Genomic DNA, 27,121 nt, shown 5'->3' with positions numbered 1-27,121 from the left:
TATCAATAACTTATGTTTATGTTTAGTTATACAATTTAAAAAAATGATTTTATTTTAGAACTTTAACACTATTGAAATTTAATTAATTCTAGTCCATTGGTTGTGGTACAGTAGACGTAAGAGAGTGAAGTATACAAGTGATGACCGCTCAAACATGTCATGAACATTAATAATTAAGTGAGCAGGCCGCATCAGAAGCAATAAGTTAATGTTAATGGTGGTCGCTGCAGTTCCGTTGTTGCATCGGTGAGGAACAATGGACGGTGGGCGCATTCCATTAGCAGCACCGTTAGCCGCGCTCGACACGATCACCGCGGTATTAACATCTACCGTAATACGATCAAACCATAGACTCACAGTACACTACCTTATAGACAGACTAACACAACGTGCGACAGAGAAGAACATCTCTAATGGACATAGGAAAGGAATGCGAATCTATAGTTACTATAACCGATATTGATTAGTAATTCGTAGCTTCTTAGCATTTTGAATATTAAATCGCTTACTAACACACGCATTGACAAATCAAAATTGGTCACTAATTATCGGCTTGTCAGGTAATATTACACTAGTATATTTGCTAGTATATTTTCAGTGTATGGTATGTTTTTCGTTGTACATTATACATATGAACCTTCAGTATGCCAAAACTCACACTACCCCGTGCCCGGTAATTATTTAAAACGGATCCAAAGTTTTTGCATCACGTTTTTCTATAATGTGGAATACAATTTTCCATATTCTACATTTAAATAAAGCAGTATCTCGGTGCTAAATTTTTTCCTCTACAAAATCTTAGTAACCAAAATAAAACACAAATCGTCATCAGAAATTTGTGCTCGATACAGCTGCTTTGAAATTTTTATGCTTCTTAAGAACGAATACTTTCAAATAAAGTTGAAATTTGCAATTACCACCCTTAATTTTGTCTGAAAATTCGGAATTCTTTCTAAGCGCATGTTTACCTCATAACATAATTCTGTAGGTACTTACGAATACGAATTTTACAGTAAATATTTTATTCTAGTGTAATAGAGTTTTTAATAATGTCAAACACTCAGTACCTATGCCTTGAATAAGTGGAAGTGTGAGCATAGTAAGTAGGTCTGAACAAGTCGTGAAAGTCTATTGGAAACATTATAATAAACAATTAAATAGCTGAAAGTGAGGGATACATTAAGTTTTTATATCGTGTCTATTTTATATTACTTGTACTAGGTACAGCTAATAGCCGTAACACATGATCGGCACTACTATCGGACGCGGATCATATTCCATGATATGTCACATTGCTGATATTTATTATAATTGTATGCGATGGACAATGCCACAGATCATCGAATATGATCCGCTACCTGACAGCGTCCGATGGTTACCATCCATCCATGGACGTACCAAATTCGGCCATGTATGTATAAGCTACCTTGACAGCAGACAGGGCGCGGTTGGCGCTAATCTAGACCCAACAGGGTAAAAAGTTGCGTGTGTACCGACAATGGACGCTCCTCTAAAGTCACACCTAACATTATAAACCAACAAAACTCTTAATTTCATATAACTTATGTACCTGCAGCTATGTAAGTAAATATATTTTATATTTTGTATAAATTAAATTTACGTTGTTGTTTTAAATTCTTACTAAACAATTAAATTTCTGGTTAATTATAGTTAATTACCTACAGTAATAACATGATAATATTATTATATATAAGAAATATCCATAATAAGGATTTTTTAATTTATACTGTCTTTTACAGCATTTTATAATACAACATATAAATTTATTTATAGCTAACGCCTGAACTGGGCCAGTATGAGCCGTCGCTCATATTTTAGGACCTTTATAAAGAAGTTTTTGAACTAGCCTAATAAGGATAAGGTTTCAATTCATGTTCATATGTTCGTTATAAAATGACAATTGTATGAAAAATAAGGAACGAGATGAGCAGGACGTCCAGGTTATGGTAACTGATACGCCGTGCCCATTACAATGACGTGCCGCTCAGGATTCTTGAAAAACACCAAAATTCTGAGCGGCACTATAATTACGCTCGTCACTTTGAGACATAAGGTGTTAAGTCTCATTTGCCCAGTAATTTCACTATGTTGTACCCATAACCTAGCTGGCATCCTGTGCAAAGGAGCCTCCCACTGGTATATAATTATCCTTTTATTAGTAGCCGTAATGTCTCTAGTTAATTGCCATATAATCCAGTGTGTATTGTGTGACACTATCGCAACAGTTGACCGAGGTGCGACGTAATTAATTAGCAAAATATTAGCACGCCCCGCGACGTTCTAATTAGCACGAATGTCATTACAATTTATTGACACACTCACCCAAAATTTCGTGCTTGACTGAGTACTTACGAGGGGCGGTCAAAAAGTTCGCGGAATGGCGGGGTTGGCGGGGGTGAGGTCGCTCCTCCAGGTAGCCGCTACTTGAGTAACTCATAATTACTATATATGCCAATTTCTAGCCTAATTGGGTCATTAGCTTTCGAGTTACAAACGAGTGAACAAGTAAATCGGGAACAAACTAGCCACTATGGAGAAAATTGAACATCGCGCCGTCGTAAAGTTCCTCACCAAACAAGGAAAAACGCCTCAAACTATTTTGCAAGAGATGTTAGCTGTTTACGGAGACTCTGCTCCTGGTAAAACCATGATTTACAAATGGCACGGCCTTTTCAAGCAAGGAAGGGAGTCAATTGAAGATGATCCTCGACCTGGACGGCCCATTGAGGCCACTACGCCGGAAATCATTGAAAAAGTTGAAAAACTTGTATTGGAAGACGGAAGGTTGAAGAAGAAACAACTTGCAGCATCAGTTGGAGTATCAGAAACCACAATTTTAAATATTCTTCATCAACATCTTGGCATGAGTAAAGTGTGTTCAAGGTGGGTCCCGAGAATGCTCACGCCGCTGCAAAAACGTGAGCGCGTCAACTGTTCCCGCGAGTATTTGGACCGCTGTGGAGAAGTTAGGGAAGAAATTATGGCCCGAATTGTAACCGGTGATGAAACTTGGGTTCACCACTATGAGCCTGAGTCAAAGCAGGAGTCGATGCAGTGGCACAAAAAAGGCACACCACCCCCAAAAAAATTTAAAGTGTCGCAATCGGCCGGAAAGATCATGGCGACTATTTTTTGGGATACTGAAGGTATTCTTTTGATCGATTATAAAGAACGTGGTGTTTCTATAACGGGAGAGTACTACGCTTCCCTATTGGACCGATTAAAAGAAGCTATTAAAGAAAAAAGAAGAGGAAAACTGACAAAAGGTGTACTCCTTTTGCACGACAACGCGCCCGTTCACACGAGTCATGTTGCGACGGCTGCCATTCATCGATGCGGTTTTGAACAACTACGCCATCCACCCTACAGTCCAGACCTGGCCCCTAGCGATTTTTATTTATTCCCAAAGATGAAGAAAGAGCTGCGTGGAAAAAAATTTAGAGACGATGATGAAGTCAAGTCGGCGATTTCGGCGTATTTTGACGCCCAAGACAAAACCTATTTTTTCGACGGTATTAATAAGTTATATGCCAGATCCCAAAAATGTATTCGTGTTAAGGGGGAATATATTGAAAAGGAAAAATAACATAATGTATCATTTCATCTTTTTTCCCAGTCATTCCGCGAACTTTTTGACCTCCCCTCGTAGTAAGTACCCCACCCCGAAGTAATTGTGGCACGCAATGTCCGTGAAAACAGACTGTTTAAGTTGTTACTGTCGCGTGATATAAGTATATATATTATAATAATTATAATGACGCGATATCGCATGTGTTTACTTTATTCCTATCTGTTTGTTTACTTACTAATACATCATCGTTATAATTATAACAGATTCTGGACGAGTGGCCGATGTCGCCTGCGTGGATGTCTCGTTTACTCGACCCTAATGGTCGCATCCGTTAAATTTAATTATAACTGGTTTTCATTGCGAATCCCTTATTAATTTTATAAAATTAAATCAGCTTTCTGCTAGTTAAAGTTCTATAATTGCGGTTCAGTCGTTTCGGAGATTAGACAAACTCAGACAGAGAATTTTTTTTAATTGATTTTCTAGTACGTATAAATTTACCTACAATATATTAATTACAAAAACTAATTTAATTTTATTTTAATATGTTTAGATGAAACTTTTATATTTACGGCAATAACAAATTGAGTTCCAAGCGAAATCGTTTTAGTTTCGACTTATTTGTTTTAACATATTATAACAAAATTTTGTACAGAGGACAGTGTTAAACTCAAAAATATATTTATCTCTTATTTATTTAAACGTTAATGCATTTTGTTAGTTGATAAGGTAAAATTTTAATTGAAGTAAACAAAACAAGAGAGATATCATGCTCCATCAACTTTCACTCCTTTCGCGGATATCCTTGTGACGTCAGAATACGCGGACAAGAAAACAGGCTACATACATTTAACAGCGTACTCTCAAGTTTCGATAGGTTCACGTACAATTACGTGGCGCAGTAAGTACAAGAGTGACTCAGCACTCACCTAGTCTGAGCCGGCACAAGGACAAGGCGCCGTGGAAAATGGCAACACAAACATCGTTACACCATATCCGACAACTCTATTCAGCATTGTTGCCGCAACAAATTGCAGACATAATAGAGCTCGCAACACTTGCTCTAGATGACACACTGATATTTTACGACTAATGAATGGCTCGCTTGAGAAACACATAAAATGGCATAAAAGGCATTTATTTTCTCAAAATTGTTGATTTCTTTAGAATTACTTTTGATGTCATTTCTAATATACTGGATACTACTACCGCTACGGAAACAAATGGCGCTCTGAGAGAGAAGGGGCGGCACAAGAAACCCTCATAGCATTATTTTTTGCGCTCTTTTTAATAAAAATATACAATAAAATACAGTCATTGCTAATGCTATAAAATAATAATAATTTATCATTGTTTCCTCAACAAGCGCAAACCTTACGACCCGAGTGCATATTTATATATCATATTTATAAACAGAATCACTTTTAATTCCTTCTTCCTATTCCTTCCGAGAACTTAATACAATAAAACCTCTTATTAAATCCTATCTTAACAATATCACACCCACACACCCCGTACTTATATTTTTATTTCACTTTAAGAATTTGATTTGACTATGTAATTTGTCTGGTATCGAGAAGGAGTCACAGTCAGCTGTATGTAATTAATATTATTTTGAAACATATTTTAATCTTGTACTATTAATAATAATGTTGTGATATTTGAGAAATTTACGTGATTATTATTATAATTCGTCTTGTTTATTAATGGTTCATTCACGGTCAGAGATGCTCACCAAATAATGCTCCTGATGTTTCGGCAGTTCTTACAAATGCCACGATCGCAAGTGGACAGGATAACAACTCCCTACTATTGCCAAAGCAACTACTATTGCCCACATCACGGAGGATATCGTAAAAAATAATTTAAACGTTTTATATTCCTTATCTTAAAATAAATTCTAATCAGTATATGAATTGATGTAATGAACTTGAGCAAGCAAAGTTACCAGATCTGGTCTTCAAAAATCTAATTGTGATTTTCAATTACATTATTCTCTTTAATGAACCATAAAAAAATCTAGCCGGCATCCTGTGCAAAGGAGCCTCCCACTAGTTTTATTCTATATCACAAATGGAGATTCTCGAGAAAACATACCTTGCAACATACCTTGGAACTGAGTCTATATTGTTTCCTATAGTTAATAAACACTATAATGTATTAATATTTTTCCTAGCGAGAAGACAGCCACAACCAATAATATGTATAATTAATAATAATAAGAATGTGAAACACAAGTTGCTGTTCATTGACCAATTACTTTGTTTTGTCCACAGATGACTTGAAAGCGGTGACGAAGCTCTTGACGACTAGAGCGAAAGCACAGGGATCTGAAGACAACATCTCAATAATTGTGGTATTCCTGAAAGAACCCCGAGATATCGCGATTCAAAACTGCCCGCCCATGGAGCTTGGGTTTGTATTATTTTATTATTTTGGACATGGTTACAAACTACGCAACTTAAATGATGAACAACAATGAATAAACGGATCATATAACATAAGATTTTTCTTAGTGTATGTTTCCATAAAATATCTCAAAGCAAATCAACCCTGTATTACGAACGCAAAATTCGTTCATAGAATATTGAATTATAATTTTAAGGATTAATAAATAATTTAGTTCTATCATCATCCTTGCTTTTTTAAGATTTTTTTTTAAGTGCTATCAACATATTTTCCTTCGGTGACTCCTTTCTTTTTATAACTTTCAATAATTGCCATTCTCAGATTTTATTATAATATAATTATTATAATCAATCCCGTTATCTGGAACAGGATTGTCTTCCATATCGATATATCACAAGTCTCTCGTTGTCATTACCTCTTTAAGATTGCCATGAATTTTCAGTTCTTGTAAAGACAATATAGTCAGTCTTTTTCTGTATCGGCCATTTCCACGGTTTTCATTAATATCATTCTATCACTGATCGGCTTACTTTTTCCATGACTATCATATAATTTGTGACTCCTTCGATCTAATTATGAACGGTCCCTTATTCTGGACCAACTCAACGATTTTCTTACTTTATTATTAATGACAATTGCACAAGTTGATTTTTTTTATAGAATAGGAGGACAAACGAGCCTACGGGTCGCCTGGTGTTAAGTGATTACCGCCGCCCACATTCTCTTGCAAAACCAGAGGAATCACAAGAGCGTTGCCGGCCATTAAGGAAGGAGTACGCGTTTTTTTTGAAGGTACCCATGTCGTATCGTCCCGGAAACACCGCACAAGGAAGCTCATTCCACAGCTTTGTAGTACGTGGAAGAAAGCTCCTTCGACCGCCACACATCCAGATGGTGGGGATGATATCCTAATTTGTGGCGTGTCGTGCGAAGGTGGAATGATATCGATTCCTCTTATTCGACACACTAGAATAATCGACCACTTCAATACATATTACAGCAAAAAAATATAGAGTGTGTTTGAATTTAAAAATATATGAGTCGTCTACTGAACTATCACGTATTATATAGTTGTTATTAGAACTGGTTCCAGATACTGCGATGCTAATGACATCATTCTCTTTATCAACGGTCATATAATATACAATATTATGTGGCCTTGAGACTTACAGTCACATACACAAGAATTTAAATAGAAATTGAAAGTAATATTCAGTTGTGCCCGAGAGAAATCGTACCAGATGTGAATCACAGATAGGTACCGTCGCTAGTATATTACGATGCATTTCTTTTGTGGTTCTTATCTAGAACAAATTTCCGCTTTTAAATGCAATATCCTTTATCCTAGCTTCGAATGATTAGTTGCTAATCTAGTGGATAATGTATATTCTAGAATTTAAATGCTATCAAGACTGGGTTGCTAGATTGTTTTAATTATAACATAAAATTTAAATATAAAGTAAAAACGCACGCGGCGGCGACAAGTCAAATGCCAAAGCCAATGTGTTTTTTTACTTGTCAGCGTTGCCAGAGTATTCGTTTTTAAATGTAACGTTAATATTTTGCGCTTGCTTCGAGAATTGACAGCTTGTACACCAAGGCATTCTTAGTGTAAGATAATTTTAGCCGGTCTTCTCTATAGAAATTTGATTTTTTTTTTTTAATTTTAATGGCTTCTCGACCATTATATCTATTCTCTTTAGGCCAACATTTTTGGATGGTTGAAGCGGATGTTGTATTTTGGACTGATCATGTGAGTCGAAAAAGTCACGAAAAGTTAAATAATTAACAATAAAAATGTAAATTTTACGCAATAACCTAATGTAACAATACAGCCTCAATTACATACGTTTTAATCGTTTATTTGAAAAAACAGTTTGTGTATTTGCGGCCACAATCAAACAGAAAATGGCGTTGTTTCGCAGCTTAAGAACTCGTTATTGTATGTATAAAATTATTATTTACCAAGTGATATAAAGACTTTATGACCCGGTATGAATCTTGACTGTTGTGATTAAATGTACTGAAGCCAAATATTTATTGATAATCAATGCCCGCGACTATACTGCTCATGAATTTTACTCACCGCTCAATATCCAGTCTCTACACTAAATGATAGCCTATCCACATGGTCGGAATTGGTCCGGCTGACACATCGGACGCGGTCCGATATCAGACATATTCGACGATATGTCGCACTGTCCATCGCACAAAATTATAATTACTACGGTCCGGACCACACCGAGTAGGTCGGCTGAACATTTGGTGCGAGGCACCCACCCGCGCCCAACGGACCTTCCAATCCCAGCATGTGTTTGGGCTATTAGTTTCGATCGGTGTACGCCACGTATCTGCTGTACCAGGCTGGACAATGCGGTGGTGAACGCACCGCCGCTCGCCGTGGATGGCGACGCTCACAAGAAGCTGTCGGAAGCGGCGGGCGGGCCCGAGGTGGCCGACAACGGCGTCAGTGACGGCGTCAGTGACGGCGTCAGTGACGGCGTCAGTGACGGCGTCAGTGACGGCGTCAGTGACAGCGACAGCGACGACCTGGGCCCCGAGACCGCCGTCGACATGGACGCCGACGACAACGACGTGGAGATGAGGCTCCACGAGCCGGCGCCGCCCACCCCGCTAGCGCACACGGGTGAGTACATACTACGACACCATACGCAGAGGTTAACCCGTCACACGAAACATTCAACAATTGTCTATAGCGTGTTCTATTGGCATGGGTAATCTTGTCTTAAACAAACGCAAACTAGCAGCATTTTTATATACTATGAAATATCACACTCCGTTTTGTATGGAAATGACGCTGGAATTCAATTTGTCAATAGTAATGACAGCCTTATGATCAATTGGTATTAATGTTTTTGTATCTCCTATATATTAATTTTTTTTATATTGCGTGATTCGAGAAGAAGGTTTTGCTATTCTATTTCGGTTAATATATGAAAATATTGTGAGTCGTATTCCTATATAACCTGCTACGGATTTGAACCCATATCAGTATAATTTCTGTCAATACAAAAGAACGTCTTATGCATATATTCTCTCATTTGACCCGATAAATCTTAGATAATTTATACGTTTAGATAGTCTCTTGCTGTTAGACAAGCGATAAAAATAGGCCAGGAATATTAGTTTATTGTGCGTGACAAGCTACGTCTTACACTCGCGATTTGTTTGACACTTTGTGTTAGTGAAATGCTCAGAATAGAGGTTAGATCTAAACTCTCTGACCTCATGATCCCATTAAAACATCATCCCAAAATAACGTAGCTGCAAAACATGATGACATAGAGGCCAGTATAAATTAAGTAATTTATAGAGTATTTTATATATGCAAGGTTGTGTGACAGAAATAATAACTCGAGCGGGTTAAAACAATCATAAAATTATCAAGCTATGTGTATGGTAGATAAATATATTAAATAAATAAAAGCGTTATGTACCCATGCTTGAATCAAGTAAAATAATTCGGAGAGGTAACTAATAATAACATACATAATTATAATAATAACAACTTCACAGGGATGCTACTTTTAATATTTCAACAATCTTATTATCTTCTCTGAGTTATAGCAACATCTAATAGAGAGTGTATATTTTCTGTAATAATGGCGTGATGAGCGTAATAGGGCCTGTATTCTTCTGATCAGGAATTAGAAATCTATTTGTAACAGTTTTGTAAAAACTTCGTGAGTTAGTATTCCCATTGGTCGTTCTAAAAATACATTTAGCATTCTCATTAGTAGTTTTAATGCACTCATTGCATGTGATTAATTTAAAGCTGGTGCTCTAAATGTTACTATTATGATTTAATAAGATTTTATGAAGAAAATTTACCCACTTTACTGTGAAGTAAGTTTTAAATATTAAGAATTCGTCATCTAACACACTTTCTGGAATACGGGCCTAAAACTCTAGTTGTAATAAAAATCGAAGAATATTATTATTTTAATAATAAAGATTATTAGTATTTATTTATTAATTATTATTAGTATTAAATATTAGTATCAAAACTGTTTGACAGACAAATCACAAAATTTTTGTATTTGGCAACCTTATGTCTACAGTACCACGAGTAGTAGAAAATAAACATATAAAAGCCTGTGAGCATATTACCTATAGCTACAAAGAAAATAAGCAGTAATTTAGAAAAAGTAGATACTAAAAACAAAATATTCAGGGTTTCAATAAATTAAAGTCTACAATAATATTTTAACCTTAGAATATACTATACCTTCACCCCCAATTGAATTTGTGCGCGTTACACCCCTTTCCCCGCTTCCCCTAAAGTCCATACAGCTCTCCCCGCCCTGGGATTCTCTTCCCCGCTACTCCCCCCGTCCCACCACCCGCTGACTCCCGCAGTCACTCATTGAACGTGTGTGAGTACATACTGCGCCACTCTCTACTTTACTTTATAAAACAATACTTTATAACGGGCTATTGTGAATTGTCTGAATTCTATTAATACGACAGTGAAGTTTATCAACAGTTTAGTAATTAAAAATACGGTACGTTGTATGAAAATGTTAACCATAATTAAGTAAAAGGACTGTTCATTTGTGGTTATTTTTGTGTGGAATAAACCAAGCGGTGTTCTGGAAATAGATGTCAGAAAGCGCATCCCTCGTTCAATGTGCAAAGGATTCCCGCATCGATGATGTGCTTTGTTTATACTTTGGGCCTGATTATTTTTAAATAGTTTACCGGGCGTGTCTATTCGGCCTCTCTCGAAATGGCGTCCGCTAAGGATCCGCGAATTTGAATTCACGACCAGTAAATAATATTAACACGCCGCTAGTCGTTATCTGTCGGCAACTTTATTTTTACACGCATTCCTAAGGCATGCGCTGTGTTAACTCGATATAATAAAAAATAATAATAGTTCAGAATTTAGCCGGTTTTCGTTGAGGGTGTGTCACCTGTTGATAGTAATTGAGGGCCAAGGGGAGGGTTAATGATTGCCGGGTGTTTGTTCCCGAACAATTGTGCGTGACTGGCGATGAAGAATGCTTGATTGTTATTCATTGTTTGTGCAGTGGAAGACAACCACGTCGACGGCAACCTTGTGGATAATGTAGGTGAGAGCGGCGACGATTCGGAAGACGAGTGGAATTACTTCAAAGGCGAAGGTGACCGAGAACAAAACCCCAGCGAAGAAGTGGACGAGCCGTTGCGCTCTGAAACACCGTGTCAGGATAATGTGAGTCATTTACGAGTATATGCGCATTTTCTTTTCTAGAACAACAATACATTTCGATACAGTAATATAATGATTACATTCGATATCAATAAAATGATAAACAACAGCTGATTTTAAATTCTCTGTTCAAAAAGTGAAAATCAACTGTCAAGTATCAAACAATGAACTGCAGTTGTTATTATCATTAATTTATCATAAACTGCATTTGATCTTATCTTATCTTGTGTTGAGTTGTGAAATTTGCATTCTTTGTTTTTTATATATCACACATGATTCGAGATTTTTATATTATGTTAAAACTTAATGATAGATTCCATTGTTAGGTTATATTGTTGGTCAATGAAAGTAAGAATTGAAACTTATGATGTATATGTATTATGTTATCCGTCTGTCTTCATTGCAAACAATCATATTTGGAAAAATGTTAATGTTAAAATTATTATAAGCTCTTTGTTTGGTTAATAATTTTAATGCAATTCCACACAGAATTTTTGAAAAACCCAAAATTGTGATCTGCTTCACAATAACTGTGCTGATTGATTTGAGGCAGGTGTTAACTCTTATGAGCCCGAGTAATAATATTTTACACAATACTGCTATTACCAAAAGGTGCCACTGTTATTACCATCTAGCTGACATGGTAATGATGAATATGGTTTTATAGCATAGTGTATTATGTTACTACTGAAGTCCCCATACCATATGTTGTTTATATATATTATACCATATTTATATTTTACCTCATACTTTTGATTTGTTTAATTATATTTGTCTGCCTTCTCATTGAACTGCCTATATACATCTAATGATAAATATATTGTTATTGCTGTATTTCAGTCGGCCTGGGAAACAAGTTCAGTAGACATGAATAGTTCACCGCTGAATCCTGATGCACCAGTGTTTGTGCCTGGTAGTGTCGGCTCAGATGTACTGTTAGCTGAGTCACCTCGGAAACCTCTTCCGATGGATGACATTGATGTGCCAGATGATGTCGACCAGTTTGAGACTGAAGCAGTTGTGCGGCCAGCCGAGTTACAGGATTTGGATAATTGTGACCAACTTAATGGTCATCATGTAAGAGAGATGCTTGATTTGTTGTTAAACGGAGATTTAATAATTTAAAATACAATGGAAGTTTATATTATACAGTGAAAGAAGAGTACTGTGCTTGCAAACTAAAAACATTATTGAGCATGTGGTATTTATTTATAATTGGTAAAATTCCAAATGATTTTGAATGATGAATTTTACCAGATAAATCTAACAAATTACTTGGAAAGAGCCCTGATTGGTTTTTATTACTATAAAGTTTTAGTTGAATAAATAGTAGCTTCTATTAGTGATTTGATGTCATCACTGAAGAACAACAGTTTTTTTTTTAACTTCCAATAAATGGGTTTCATAAAGTCCAGTAATCAGAATTGACATTAAAAATAATATACATATTGTATTTTAAATTTGTAATAGTGCCCAATATTTTTGCAATGCAACAAAAATGTGTATAATTGTAATATAATGTATGATTTTAAATTTTACCTGCATAGTAAAATAGATGTTGACTAGCAGTTAAGCTTTTTTTTGCAATATTCCTGTAATGCTCAATGAAGTACAAAAATTGAAGTAACAAATTCAGTTATGTAATAGAACAGTGGCCATATTTTTTAACTATTTATTAGTTACAATACTGTATGTTGTTACAAATGAATAATAACATTATAAGAATAATAAAAAGTATTTTGCACACAATTAACTGTTTCCATGAGGCTATAATATAGTAAATACAGTTATAATGATAAGTCAAGAATTTGATCAGTATCAGTGTCTCTTTCAAATGGTGTAATATTCAAAATACTCATGTGTTTCTGATAGTTTTTGATTTGGCCATCCACACTGAATATAATTATTCCCTGGTATACCCCCCAAAATAACTTAAGTTCACTATGCTGTCTTTAATGTAATTGCTTGTTGCATGGGTAACTCACCATAACTTCCTATTTATGGTTGAAGCAATGGCTGGTCCATTGTCATGATTGGCTTCTACTTGCAGTAGCTGAATGAGTCAATGAAAACCACATTTGTATATGTTTAAAGTTATTAAAATTTTAAAAATTCCCTTTTTATTCTTAACTTGTAAGTTGAAATGTCGAGTATTTTGCTTTGCAAGTTTTGTATTCAAAATAAATTGTAAAATGATGAAGTAAAATAGAGACTCTTTAAGTTTCCTGCCGCTTCTTCAAAGGCCAAACATTTCTGGTGATGATTGAATGTATAACATTGACATTGATCTTTTTTTGATCTAAATGAATAAATGAAATTTGATTTGATATATTATAGGTTAGTAAGGTATAGGTTAAAAAAAAGGGATATTTATATCATTAATATTAAAATTTCATTGTTTTAGAATATTTCCATAGAAGGTGTAACTGAGCATCTGAATGGTAATGATAAATGTCAAATGGACAGTCTTGGCTTTGGTTTCAATGTTGGCATAGAATCTGATAAAATCAAGGACACTGCCATACTACAAGACTTTGAAAGGATACAAAAGGACACTACTGATTTTTGCAACATTCAGGTATATAATGAATTAGATATAAAAATATGTATGCGACTATAACATTACTTTTCAAAAATATTATAATAAGGTATATACAGGGCGGTAAGCCTCATGGTGATGAGTATCCGAATCACCCCTATTTGTATGTTCTATGATTTTGCGTAGTTTAGGAGATAATAATTTTTTCCCCTTTTTTCACCTAATTCTGGTTTAGGACTTTTTTCTAATTTTTTTGAACACTTTTAGTTAATTTTATTGTTTATAATTATTAACTACAGTTGCAATAACCACATAAAAAACTATGAATAGTTTAGACAATGCGGAATTAGTTTAGAATTGAGTCGTTCAAGATAACTGCTCCAGCTAAATTCATGAAAAATGTTCAAGGTATCAAAAAAAAAATGGGGAGCCTATGGCTTCTAACTATTTTTAAAAACTTCCCAGAACATTGGCCTATAAAATGAGCCCAAATAAGAGATGTTAATAGGGTTTTATTTTCTGTTACAGATTTTGAAAGTGAAATAGTTCATTTTCAAAAAAAAAATACTTATTTTATTGCGGTTTTTCTTTTTTAATTTAGAGTTAAGATGACTTTAAATTAAACACAGTACATTATGATTTAGGTATTACCACTTTACGAGATTTTAGGTGCATGTTAAATTACTACACAATTAGTTGTCTTTTTCGACTTAAAAACTAAAAACGCGATTAAAAACTTTGCTATCTCTCTCAGTTACTAGCAATAAGCGAGACAGTCAGCTACCTGACTTGACGCAATCAGTCAAATATATCAGATCAAATATACTCGTATATATTAATGATTTATACCAAACAAGTGCTGACACATTATTTTGCCATATAAATTAAGTACCCCGCGCTCACTCATTGTATGAATTGTCATGTGTAATGAAATGTCATTGACTAATAAATCTTTTGTATTGCGAATATATTGGTATTTCTAAGTCAAAAAAATATTTGTCCCGGATAAGTAATCACCATATTATATACTAAAAACATCTCCAAACATGCTGAATCTTATGGTATAAGTATAATTCCAATCGGTTTAGTAGTTTTCACAGTACAACCAAAAAAAAAAACACATTAATCAATCCACTTATTAGTATAGAATATTGTGCCTTAAAGCTTATGTTCAACATTTATTGATTGTGAATGGTATGCTTGTAATATCACTTTAAGGACCACAATATAACCGCACACCCGCTTTCTCTTTTTTCTTATTTTCCGTATTAAATAATTGTTTAATTTAAAAAAAATCTTATAATTCCAGTTAATCTTAGTATAATGATATTATTAATTTTTCACTAATATTATTTTATTATTAATTAAAATTTTACTAATTAATAAAATTAATTAGTAAAATTTACAAACTTGACTTAATTGATAATTCAAATTGTGTATGTTCATACTCTTAAATCTTCCAGATCCTTTAAATATTTTAATCAAATACATGAGCTAATAAATACTTCAATTTATGTAGCTCATCAGGACTTATAATGATTTTTTCAGGTGTTCCAAACAATGACCGAAACAAATCCCTTTGGAATTGATGGGAATGATGATTTTCTTGAAAGGCTTAAAAATAAAGAAAGAGATCCAATGAGTATGAGTTTTTATCAAGAAAAGGATGATGATACATGTGATAGATTTAACAAGAATAATCCAAACGTTGATCTGAATGCTGTACAGACACTTCCTGATAATATTGATGACGATGACTTGCAAGAAAATAATGTATATGATAATATTATAGATAATAAAGAAAACATGGACCCTGATCAATCAGATATAAGTAACCATCAAGAGCCAAATAATGACATCAGATATGATGGTGTGGCTAACATAATAACTAATGATTGTGCTACCGAAGACAACATGATTGATAACATAACTCAGTGTAACAATATGCAAAATTATACAAACATAGAATTTGAATGTAATAATCAACACACAGATATTCTTCCCACAGATACACCTGAATCACATAAATTGTTATTTGAACAAATTCCAGAAATACCTGATGGTAAGAGTTCAGAGTTAGGCTTTGCAAATGATGAATTAGATCCACTAGAAAACGAGAAAGAGCAAAGAAATATTACACCCCAGTTTGAAGTTGAAGACAATTTAAAACAAGAATTTGACCTAGAAACAAAACAAGATATAGCTGATGAAAACAAAAATGAAGTTGAATCAACCTTTATTGAACATTCCGATTCAGTCTTAGACAGTGAACTCATAACAGAATCAGACATTCCAAAGTCTTCTGAATTGCCTTCTGTGCATTCTGTTGATACTGTTGAATATAATGATGATTTGCCTGAAACTAATGATAATAAGACTGTTGTTGATGTACACCAGGCTCAACTTAATTCTCATGAAACTAATTTAGAAGAAAATGAACAAAGTGATGACCTAGATGTACCTAAGATTACACTTGAAAGTGATGACATTGTTGCGCATGAGTTACCCAAGTCACCAGAGCCTCATAATGTTTCAACAAATTCACCAATACCTAATGAATTTCAACAAGAATTTGCAATAAACACAGAATTACGAGGTGACTCCCCAGTAATTCATTCATCTGAAGACCTAGAGTTAGCTAAATCACCTTCCGCTAGGTCTCCTGAACCTAATGCTTATGATTTAAATACAACATCAGAACAGTCACCACTACATAACTTCAACGATTTAGAAGAACAAACAGATATAACACCTGCAGAGGTGCCCTTACCCAGTGCATCACCTGCACCTGTAGAATCTCATGATATTCCTATCCAGGCAGAATTATCTCTTCCAGTTGAAGAGCCAATTGTAACTGATACTAATCCTGTTGAGGAATCTAGCATGAAAAATACAACTTCTCTTGTGGAGGACTTGAGACCTGAGTCACCATCTCCTTCAGTTTCCCCTCTACCAGCACAAATAGAATCAACTTCACCAACCGAAGATATAAAATTAGAAGAATCACAAATTAACTTATTACCTGATGTACAAACAGAATCACAATTATTAGTTGATGCTGGTGAGTTAATAGATAAAGTCCAAAAATCTATGGAAGACTTACATAATGCGCCATTAGTTGATGCTGATCAGTCTATAGATCAAGTCCAAAAATCTATGGAAGACTTACATAATGCGCCATTAGTTGATGCTGATCAGTCTATAGATCAAGTCCAAAAATCTATGGAAGGCTTACATAATGCGCCATTAGTTGGTGCTGATCAGTTAATAGATGAAGTCCAAAAACCTATTGAAGACTTACATAATGCGCCATTAGTATGTGCTGATAAGTATATAGATCAAGTCCAAAAATCTATGGAAGACTTACATAATGCGCCATCTAATGATATAGAATATGCTGGAGAACACATAAGACTATCACCTCTGCCAGCTGTAGAATTAAGAAATGAATCACCACAACCAATTGTTGAACAGACAGTATCTCCCGTGCCTGATTCTTGTCAGTTTAATGAATTTGTTGAAAGGCAAGAACCTACAACTGTAGACACAACAATATCTAAACTTGCATCTCCACTTCCTGAGCCCTCTGAAGTTCTCCCATACACAGAGAATACATTTGAGGCGCCAATAGAAGAAGCCAAAGAAGTTCGCGAAGATTCTGCGCCGGCTCCAGACGTACTACCAGAACATGCGCGATCAGAACTAGTCACGGATATTGATATTGGCATTCCTGAATCTCGGGCACAAGAAATATGTGTTGCCGTGACTAGTGAGCTTCAGCAAGAAGAAGATAAATTAGCAGCGACTCCGCCACCGACTCCGGCAGTGCAGCCCGCTGTCAGTGATACACTCATCGCAGCCCCGGTAGCAGCTGCAGCCGCAGTTGGCGCCGCGACGCTGGCAGTTAAGTCGAGCTCCGCAAAGAAAACGCCAACAACTCCGATTTCAAGAACTTCAAAACCTACTCCCAAATCAGACTCTAAATTAACCACATCTACGTCTAAACGTACAACAACTACTCCAAGGCTGACAGCTAAATCACCCACTAAAACCCCAGTCTCTGCGACTAAACCTGCGCCGAAACCAATTACTAAGCCAGCCCCTAAACCTGCGTTGCCAGCTAAGGCTGCCCCCAAACCACCAGTTGCTAAGGAGCCAGCAGTCAGCAAAGCTGCTCCTGCTAAATTAGTAGCAGCACCCCGGCCTGCTACCAAACCCGCACCTAGACTGACTGTGGCAGCGAAACCAGCGCCTTCTGCTACTGCACCAAGGCCCAAAACAGCACTTTCAACTAAGCCAAGTACGACTGCAACAAGTAAGCTCAGTACCGCAGCGACAAGTAAGCTCACTACGACAACGACTACAAAACTTACCACGACAACAACCAAGACCACAAAAGTGCCGGCCCCGGCAGCTCCTAAACCGGCAACTAGACCTGTGGCAAGCAAACCAACTACTCTGACTAGTAAACCCAAGGAAGTGAAGGCTAAAGCTCCAGAAAAACCTCTTCAAAATGGGGATGTTAAATCTGCCGCTAAACCCGCGCCCAGGCCTATCACAAGACCTACCTCGGCTGCTGTTCCACCCAAGTAAGTATCCTTTATTAAAGTAATAAATAATTGATTACTTACAATCCATTTTGTATATATCAAAACAACCAACAACAAAAAGAACTTTTAGGTAGTTTACATTTAATTCAGCTTACATTTTGAACAGATATTGTGTCACTATTGAGCCTCCTTGTTTGTGATATCCAATCACTAGGATAGTTTTCCTAGCCAAATTGGTCTACCTAGTCAGCCATATGTTCTAGATGCTGTGTGACACTTATATTTATCAAAAGGCTTAGCACCCAAATGAGTATTTTGCTTGTACTGGTTTTATTTTTCATGATTTGTACACCAATATCAGGCCCTTAAATGTTCACTCTTCTAAATGTATTTTATTTTTAAAGTTTTATATCCAACAAAAGAACCTATTACAATCTAAAGATTTTATATATATATATATATATATAACATTTGACTGTCGTGTGTTGTGGCAATACAATTCCATCAAGTATCACAGGTGGGCAGTCTCCTCTGTGTGAAAGTTATATCAACTGACTTTGCGCTGGACTTACTCTAATTCTTCAGCCATACTCCAATTTTATCCAGGAATTCTTGCAATTTTGTGGATGCTATGCTTGATCTTTATCACATGAGAGGACTGCAGTGTCATCTGCATAGGTATAGATGGTTAACAGGATGGGACCCATCACTGAACCCTGGGAGACTCTTGCTTGTATCTGGCAGATGGAGGAGTGACAAATCTCGCATTTTACATGGGAAATTCTGTCTTGATAGGATTTCAAAAGCATGTATGTAGTATTCGGCAGATGGAGCTAAAGTTTATATAGAAGGCCCCTGTACCATACGCGCAAAAAGGCCTGCTGTATATCAAGAAATACAGCTGAGCAGTATTCCTTTCTTTCCAGACCTTGTCGTATTGTATGTGCTACTCAGTGTATTTTCTCTATAGTTCCATGATGTGCACGAAAGTGGAATTGGTGAGCTGGAATCACATTTTGTTCTTCGAGCAATGGAATAAGGCGTCTTAGGACGAGTTTCTCGAAGACTTTTGTCAATATATGGAGAAGACTGATAGGCCTGTATGATGTGACTTCTGTAGGTGATTTTCCAGGTTTGGCCTCCATGTGGACACCTTCCATAATTTTCGAAAATATTGCAGTCTAAGTATTGCATGGTAGAGGATTGTCAGCAGAGTAATGACTTTTTTGGTATTTTTTTAAGGACTTCTGCTGTAACGAGATCAAATCCTGGTTCCTTTTCTGCCTTAGATGCATAATAGCCTTTTTTACTTCTGCTGTTGTAACTGGTCGCAGTGGGGGAGACATTTGTTTGTCACTTACAATTTCATCAATTTCTTCATCTGTGTGCATAAAGTCACGTCAAGTTCGTTGTATTAGATTAGCTCCCACTAATCTAATACAAACTACGTGGTATACCATACCACGCAACATCCTCTATGTTCTCTTTCGTTTTGAGGCATATACACAAGTTAATATTATCTTCAATGTAATCTCGAAATGCCTCCCAGTCGGTTTTATGGTCACTCTTGTGGGTTTTCTTTCCAGATGATTGGAATGTGCATATCACTGGTGTCTGGTTTGAGGAGCCATCTAGACATGATTGAACTTTTGTGTAGAGTTCTGACATCCTTTTGCTGATAAAGAAGTTGTTCAGATCCAGAGTTTAGAGTAATAAGTTAGTCATTGGCTGTTGTTATTTCACCGAGGGTGTAATCGTCAACTGCCTTTTTTAGTTTTTGTCGTTTAAAAATTTAAAGATTTTTATAAGAAAACTTGGGTGTGACTTGTGTATACATAGGCTTTATGCTTTCATATTTTAGCAGAATGTGAAATTTTATCGTAACTAAGATATAGTTGAGATTTATAAATTAATATCCACCTTATTCATTCAGGTCCAAGAATTTATTATGAATGTCAAAAGTGATATTATCTTATTGTGTGTACTATTTACTACCATTTCGAAAAGGTACATTTTATGCTTGAATAATTAACTTTTGATTGTCCACATCTCATAAAAAAATACTTTAGTTGGTATCATCATACCAACAAAAACTACAGAAATCACTACATTTCAGAACAAGCACCACAAGGCCAGCTCCGCGGGCCCATCTAGACAAGCCGACCAAGGAAATAGTTAACAAACGTCTCACAGCTGATAGCAAGACAGCTCCCTCAAGGACAGCACCTGCTAAGGTATACCTGATACTTTTCTAATAGTATTGATATAATAGTTATATATTAAGTTTAGGTGGCACAATGGGTAGAACCCTAATCTATATGTAATATGTATATAATTCTATATGTTTATTCAACACTTTATAAGATTGGCAATGCTTTAATGATATTATTTTGTGTTAATAATTGTAATTGGCTATGGGCCATTCTTATTAACATTGAATAAATAAATTCCTTTATTTAAATTCCTATATTGTAATCACATACATTAAGGTGACCTGTATTTTTGGATGTGCATTCATAAAAAAATGTGGTCTTATATAAAATATATTTAACGGTAATAATAACTGTTCATAAAAGACAGTTTTATATCACCTTTACTTACTAAGTTGATAATAGGGACTGTTCAAAGCAAATCCATCAAACAGCATTATGTTACAAATATTTCTTAGTAGATAAAATTAATTATTTATAACCATGTGTGGCCTTCAGTAAGGCAGTACGCGTTTAACCATTGATCAGGCCGGTCCCAGTTACCATTTTAACATATCGTTTTGGGTTCATTAATTTTAAAACTAAAATTATTTAAAACAAAAAATACATACATACAAATTAAAAAACATATTCAATAGGTACCCATGGAACAAAAAAAAACTAGTGGAAGTGGCATGTGGGCGTTACCCTGTCGCCACTATTGTGTATACTACTCGAGGCTCAAGTGATACCAGTCATTTGATGTCAGGTGAAGCATAATTATCTCTTAAAAAAATAAAAATATGTCCAATGAAGGGATTTCTCATCATTGGTAATCATAATTTTCCGATTTCAATGCAATTAATATTTTTATGTGTAGTGCAAAATATACAACTAAAAATGAACCATAATATTACGACCTATGATTCATTTATCTTTACATTTAATCGGTGTAACTTATGATAGAATAATTAATGTAAACGATAAAAATATCTTGTTACTCAACAAGTGCATGCATGTACATATCGATATAATTTTATGGAAATATTTTTTTCATTCATAAATTGAATTCGAGTATTGCTCTTTTCATGCACCATGCGATAAGGGTGTAAGTAAGCATAAATTTATAATATGGTTGTGGTAATTGTGTACAAGAGAGACTACGATAAATTAAATTAATACTTTTAATTGTCTCTTAGCTACAGCTAATTATTATTTAACAAATATGTGTCAGAATCCAGTTAAACTATTTAAGTCTTAATTTTTAAATATAGATAAACAATTTTTTAAATTAAATTTGAATATTTGCCATACATTGCGGTTTCACCGATAAGGCTGAGTCGAGGTGGATTAGCAGAAAAACCTCATCAAGTCATAGGAGTAGATGAAATACGTCATAGAATTGTAAAAATGATCGATAGCCATAATTTCGTAATATACATTATCAACCCTGATTATATCATTTCTAGTTTTCACTAACATATCGATATGTTTACTAATTTTCGTACAACACTAGGTTATTATGACAGAAGTTAAATCTATGGTTACAGAGTTCCTATTACTTCAAGTTTTTATATGTTATTTCACGCAATTTATGAAAAAGTTCCGAGGTTGTCATTATCACTTTAAGAATATGAGATTAGCGTAATTGTATTAAGGTCTAAATTGATGTAAATAAATTTGTAGTTGTCTTTTCGTGATCGTGAATTACGGCCTATCGAGAAGCCGGAATTAAGTGTGTGTATTACATATTTAATAGAAAACTGTGTGAGTTTGTCGACATCCTTTTTTCATAATAAAATGACATGATGCCACTTCTGGTTTTTTCTGTTCTGTGTAGGTTCCAATGTACGAAAAAAGGAAATAATTTATTCTTAATTTAAGTTTTTACTATCAATGTTCAACTGGAAGACAGAGACAAATGTGTTACCAAATAGGAAGACAGATTGTATGACGTTTGATTGTTATTACTTGTTTATATCGATAATATGAGAAGAATTGTCTAGAAATTCAAATACATTATTATGATGTATCGGCTGTTACCCGCGACTTTGTACGCTTATACCAGCGTAACCATATTACCTAGTAGTTATGTGTTTGTTGTTGAATAATATACAAAACCATCATATTATATCTTTCATCGTTAAGGCAGCGATCGTAAGAAACGTTATCGTCGGACCTTTTTTTCTCTGACTCATTTTGTAAATCCGTCCAAGAAAATATCTTTTCATGTTTCGAGTTAATATTATAACTTATGGCACATATACAAATAATGTGGCTTTCTATTGGTAATAGAACTTTCAAAATCGGTTCAGTAGTTCCCCTTTTACAAACTTTATCATTTTAGTATAGACAAATGTATATCAAGTGTTCTATTTATTTTCCAGACCTCTCCCATCAACAAGAATGGTGTCAAGAGCGTGGCCAAGAGGAACGCGCCGGTCAAGAAGGAGGTCATCACAAACGGCGTGAACGGCTCGGGGGATGACGTCATCAAACCGCCCCCCACTCCGCCGCCCTCTGACAACGCCCTTCTGCCCGACGTCATCGCGTAACTGGCACACATACAATTCCTATTATTTCTGCTTGAATTTGTGATTTTTTCTATAAGTAGTGCGCTAGCTACGAGGACGAACGAACGACAAAACATTCAACAACAATGTATCGCGATGTTGAAGGCGACCCGAGTTGTCGCGGCCCGTTTTATATTGAGAGATCCGAGCACGCAGCTGGCGCGCCGCAGATTATTATTAAGTGTATGATAGTTAAGTCGTTAGGTGCGGGAGGACACTCCCAACTTTTCTAATTATAATTATTATAGTCGCTTTATAGATTCCATGTTCGCGTTTCACAGAGTTGCTTCTTGTTGAATTTATGTTTAGTGGAAGTGAGGTGCGGAAATAACCGACCGTTCTGCGAGCCGGTCTGCTGGTTTTTGTTAGGGTTTTGTAAAGCAACTTTGTGAAACGTTGATATCGTGAGTTGTGAACCGGCCACGCCGTGCGTCTACTTTTAAAGCCATTCTGACATGTTCAATTTGTAATGTACGCTTTACTTACTTTTTTCTTGCTTTCGTTAATGTGAATGTATTTCGTTGAATCCTTCCGCTAGTTATTGGTAATAATATGTATTTTGAAGAGTAGACCGAGCGTTCCAACGCCGCGTTCAATTTATTATCCTTTTAGATTTTTTATATTACCGACGTATAATTGTTTTTGAAATCTGGCTTTTTTAATTTATTCTCTATATAACCCTATTTAATAAATTCGTAAGGAAATGACTGAGAAATGGTTTTATTTATGGACATTTGGCTCCGACTGTAGGACCGTTTGCATTACCATTACCGCTACAAATACTTAATTATGTCAATGTTTAACTAAAAATCATGGTGTTACTAAATATGAATAGAACATTTTATTGGAATAAATGGTTATATCACCCCTTTTGTGTTCTTTTTTTAATCATTTGCATCCTTTAATTACCAAAAAAAGTGTGTGCGTGTAATCTTTACGCGCTATTGAAGTAAAACTTAATAATAATTAAATTTAGGAATAATTAACAGATGCATCAATATATTACATTAAATAAAGCCGTGTCACCAACTTAGCACTGACGCATTACTGAAGAGCTAGGAGCATTATTAGATTTTTTGCATATTTTTCTCGGAAAAGCGTGCATAAAAAATGCCTTTATTTATATATAATATAATTAAGATTATTTTATCAAGTGAGATTTAATATATTTTACAAAGAATGATACAATGTTAAATTTTTATATTATTATTCAACAGACTATAAACACTTACACATTTTACAGGTCAGGTCATAATCAGGTTTTTGATTTTCTCTTTTATTCTTATTTATTGATGAAAGAGTAAAATGTTCCTGGGATTCCGCCATTTTATTTGGCTGATTATTATTTTCATTCTAATATATTATATTTATAATTCAGTAATACAATTTTAAAATTATTTTAAAATTTTCACTCAAAAAACTCAAAAAATTTAGTGTTATATTATTATTAGCACATAATATCAATATGACGTTGTTGAATATTAACAAATATTGCCGTATGGATAATGGAAACGAAAAACAAAAAAAAACCGAGAACGAATGTCAGAAAATTTCTGAAAACTTATAATATATTATTTATTGCAATAGTAGTAATAAATAAACAATAAAAACACTTGGATATTAAAAAAAAATATTACTGAGCAATTTGAAATATTTTTTAAAACCAATGACGTTCTATTTCTATGCATATGGTCTTATCATTCGTAGTCTGATAACGGAACGGCAAAAGTGTGCTTAAAGACAATTTAAGCACACTTTTCTCATTAGTCGTGTATCAACTGTGTATCAATTAATAACAACTAGCCTAAGTGTGATATAAAAAGTGCTTGAATAATACATTACCGACTCCAAAAAAATATGGTTATTTTATTTAAATAGGATTGATATAAATGATATTTAAAAGTATAGATAGGTTACGTAGACAACATGAATACTTTAACATTGCAATAGCACACTACATTACAATTACACGTAAAAGATGGATAGTAAATGCAATTATCGCAAGTGAAAAAGAGATAACTCTAATTTGCTTATTCTTATTGCTTCGTATTTGTATAGAGAAAATACAGTTAATTCATCAGATTTGTTTTTTTACATTACACCGTGATTTATGCCTAAATTACGATTCATTCTAGAGTTCATGTAGTAAAAGCTATAAAGTAGTAAAACTACATTGAAATTAGGTAGATAATGTGCCATTGATTTATAAAAAAATAATTTTATATTGATTATAATATATAGCCACATTGATGATATCAATTATTTATACATAAAATAATGAAAAACATACAGACACCAAAACAAAACCTAAAAGTTTCTACAGTAAGGGTCTCCCATTTTTACAATTTTACTCACACGGCTCCCAAAAAGTTACAGATTACAATTATTATTTTTTGTATCTTATATTATTTATGAATGTCTTTTTGTTGAGGGTTTATTACAATAAGGTAATGGGAGATGAAGAAAATGATCCATTGATTCTTCTGCAGTTAGCAAGGGGATATAGGAAAGGGACAGTGTCACTGAAAAAACTCCTACCTAAACAAATAGCACTCACTGTGTACATCCGCTACCTACCCTAAAACTTGTTTTAGTAGTTTGATAGTTTAGCTACCTATACACGCACTTGTTTATTAAAAATTAATACATTCACTGCAACAATTACTTTTTTACATACTTTCCTAAAATATTCTACCTTGAACATACCGCAACAGACAGCATCAAAATTTTGTCATTTCTGTACGTTAATCTATGATCGGCTTGGCGGTGATCAGCGTTGTCATGGCAACATATTTATTTTGTTAGATAAATTATGAAATCAAATAAAATGTTATAATTCATGATTTCTTAACTGTGGTTTTTAATTCTATGATTTTTTTACTTTCGTATCATCAGTGCATCTTCCCATAACACAAGACGGCATTTTAATGTTGTACCTATATCAAATTGTAAGCAATTCTGTCAACAACAAACGCGTGTGTTCCGTTTTCGTATCGAGAGAGTGACTACGACCAAAGGTAGGTAGGTACCAATTGACTCAATTTAGGCGATTAATTTTCGGAGCGCTAGTGACATATCTACCTCTTTTAATACTATAATATCATTGATCATGCAAAAAGCGTAAGTAATTTAATAAAACGAATATTTTTTCATTAAATATGGTACAATTATTGACAAGGCCCCACGCAAGACTCGCTTGTCAGAATGGGACAGAGGAAAGGCCATAGTCAGAAATGAATATAATAGAGTCGCTCTTTTTAACCGACTTCAAAAAAGGAGGAGGTTCTCAATTCATCGGTATGTTTTTTTTTTATATTTTTTACCTCAGAACATTCGACTGGCTGAACCGATTTTGATAATTCTTTTTTTATTTAAAAGCTGGTGCTTCCCGTGTGGTTGGCTTAAATTTGATATAAGTATGTGCACAACAAATTTACGAATAACTCAATATATCGCCAACCGATTTCGATTATACTTTTTCTATTGGAAAGGATATACTTCAAAGGTTGTGTGTTTGGTGATAGTTTGGTTAGGTTCTGCTTATGAGATCCATGACAAAGTAACGGAACTCTTCAATTCTTAGGAGTAAATTCACGATACTAGGCCGAATCTCTTTTATGCTATCCGGATATTTGAGTCACCTACCGTTACGTCGTTATGGTCAAGTAATTGTCGTAAAATATTATGATCAATGGAACTCCTTAGCTCACAGTGGGGGAAAGGGATCTGTGGCAGAACTGTCTGTAAAAAATTTTCAGTGCGCTTACGTTCATTGCTGCATTGCAAAATTTTGTAGTACTACACAAATTTAGACTAATTATTAGTGAGTGTAGTTTAGATTCAACAACCGACTTCAAAAACTCTATTCCAAAACAATAGATATAATATGCACTAAAAAGTTTAAAAATAAATGCATATTTTTATACAATCTGATTAATAAATCTAATTCTAATAACGATTATTGTTATTTTTGGAGTCGGTATCAGCCAAGGTAAGTTTGTTACTACATGCATAGCTGTTATAGGTGAGATGTGCTTGAGTCACACACACGACG

General features: G+C 34.7%; 1 protein-coding gene across 6 annotated transcripts in view; it reads left to right on the top strand.

Moving 5' to 3' along the window:
- Positions 1–23,939, top strand: part of LOC126969063 (cell surface glycoprotein 1-like) — a 145,149-nt gene extending 121,210 nt beyond the window's left edge. For 2 of the 6 annotated variants that reach the window (XM_050814356.1, XM_050814360.1), the window contains 8 exons: positions 5,869–6,007; positions 8,365–8,648; positions 11,056–11,219; positions 12,057–12,293; positions 13,621–13,794; positions 15,304–18,344; positions 20,422–20,539; positions 22,882–23,939. In XM_050814356.1, coding sequence (XP_050670313.1) covers positions 5,869–6,007; positions 8,365–8,648; positions 11,056–11,219; positions 12,057–12,293; positions 13,621–13,794; positions 15,304–18,344; positions 20,422–20,539; positions 22,882–23,049 — 4,325 coding nt within the window. In that variant the 3' untranslated portion in view covers positions 23,050–23,939. Of the gene's footprint in view, positions 1–5,868; positions 6,008–8,364; positions 8,649–10,365; positions 10,528–11,055; positions 11,220–12,056; positions 12,294–13,620; positions 13,795–15,303; positions 18,345–20,421; positions 20,540–22,881 lie in introns of those variants that run through there. The other 4 variants (XM_050814357.1, XM_050814359.1, XM_050814358.1 and 1 more) reach the window with 4 other exon arrangements.
- The last annotated feature ends 3,182 nt before the right edge of the window (positions 23,940–27,121 follow it).

The sequence above is a fragment of the Leptidea sinapis genome, chromosome 17, assembly GCF_905404315.1.
Source record: "Leptidea sinapis chromosome 17, ilLepSina1.1, whole genome shotgun sequence".
NCBI lineage: Eukaryota > Metazoa > Arthropoda > Insecta > Lepidoptera > Pieridae > Leptidea > Leptidea sinapis.
The sequence above is the reverse complement of the archived record's forward strand: the minus strand, read 5'-3'. Positions and strand labels throughout refer to the sequence as shown.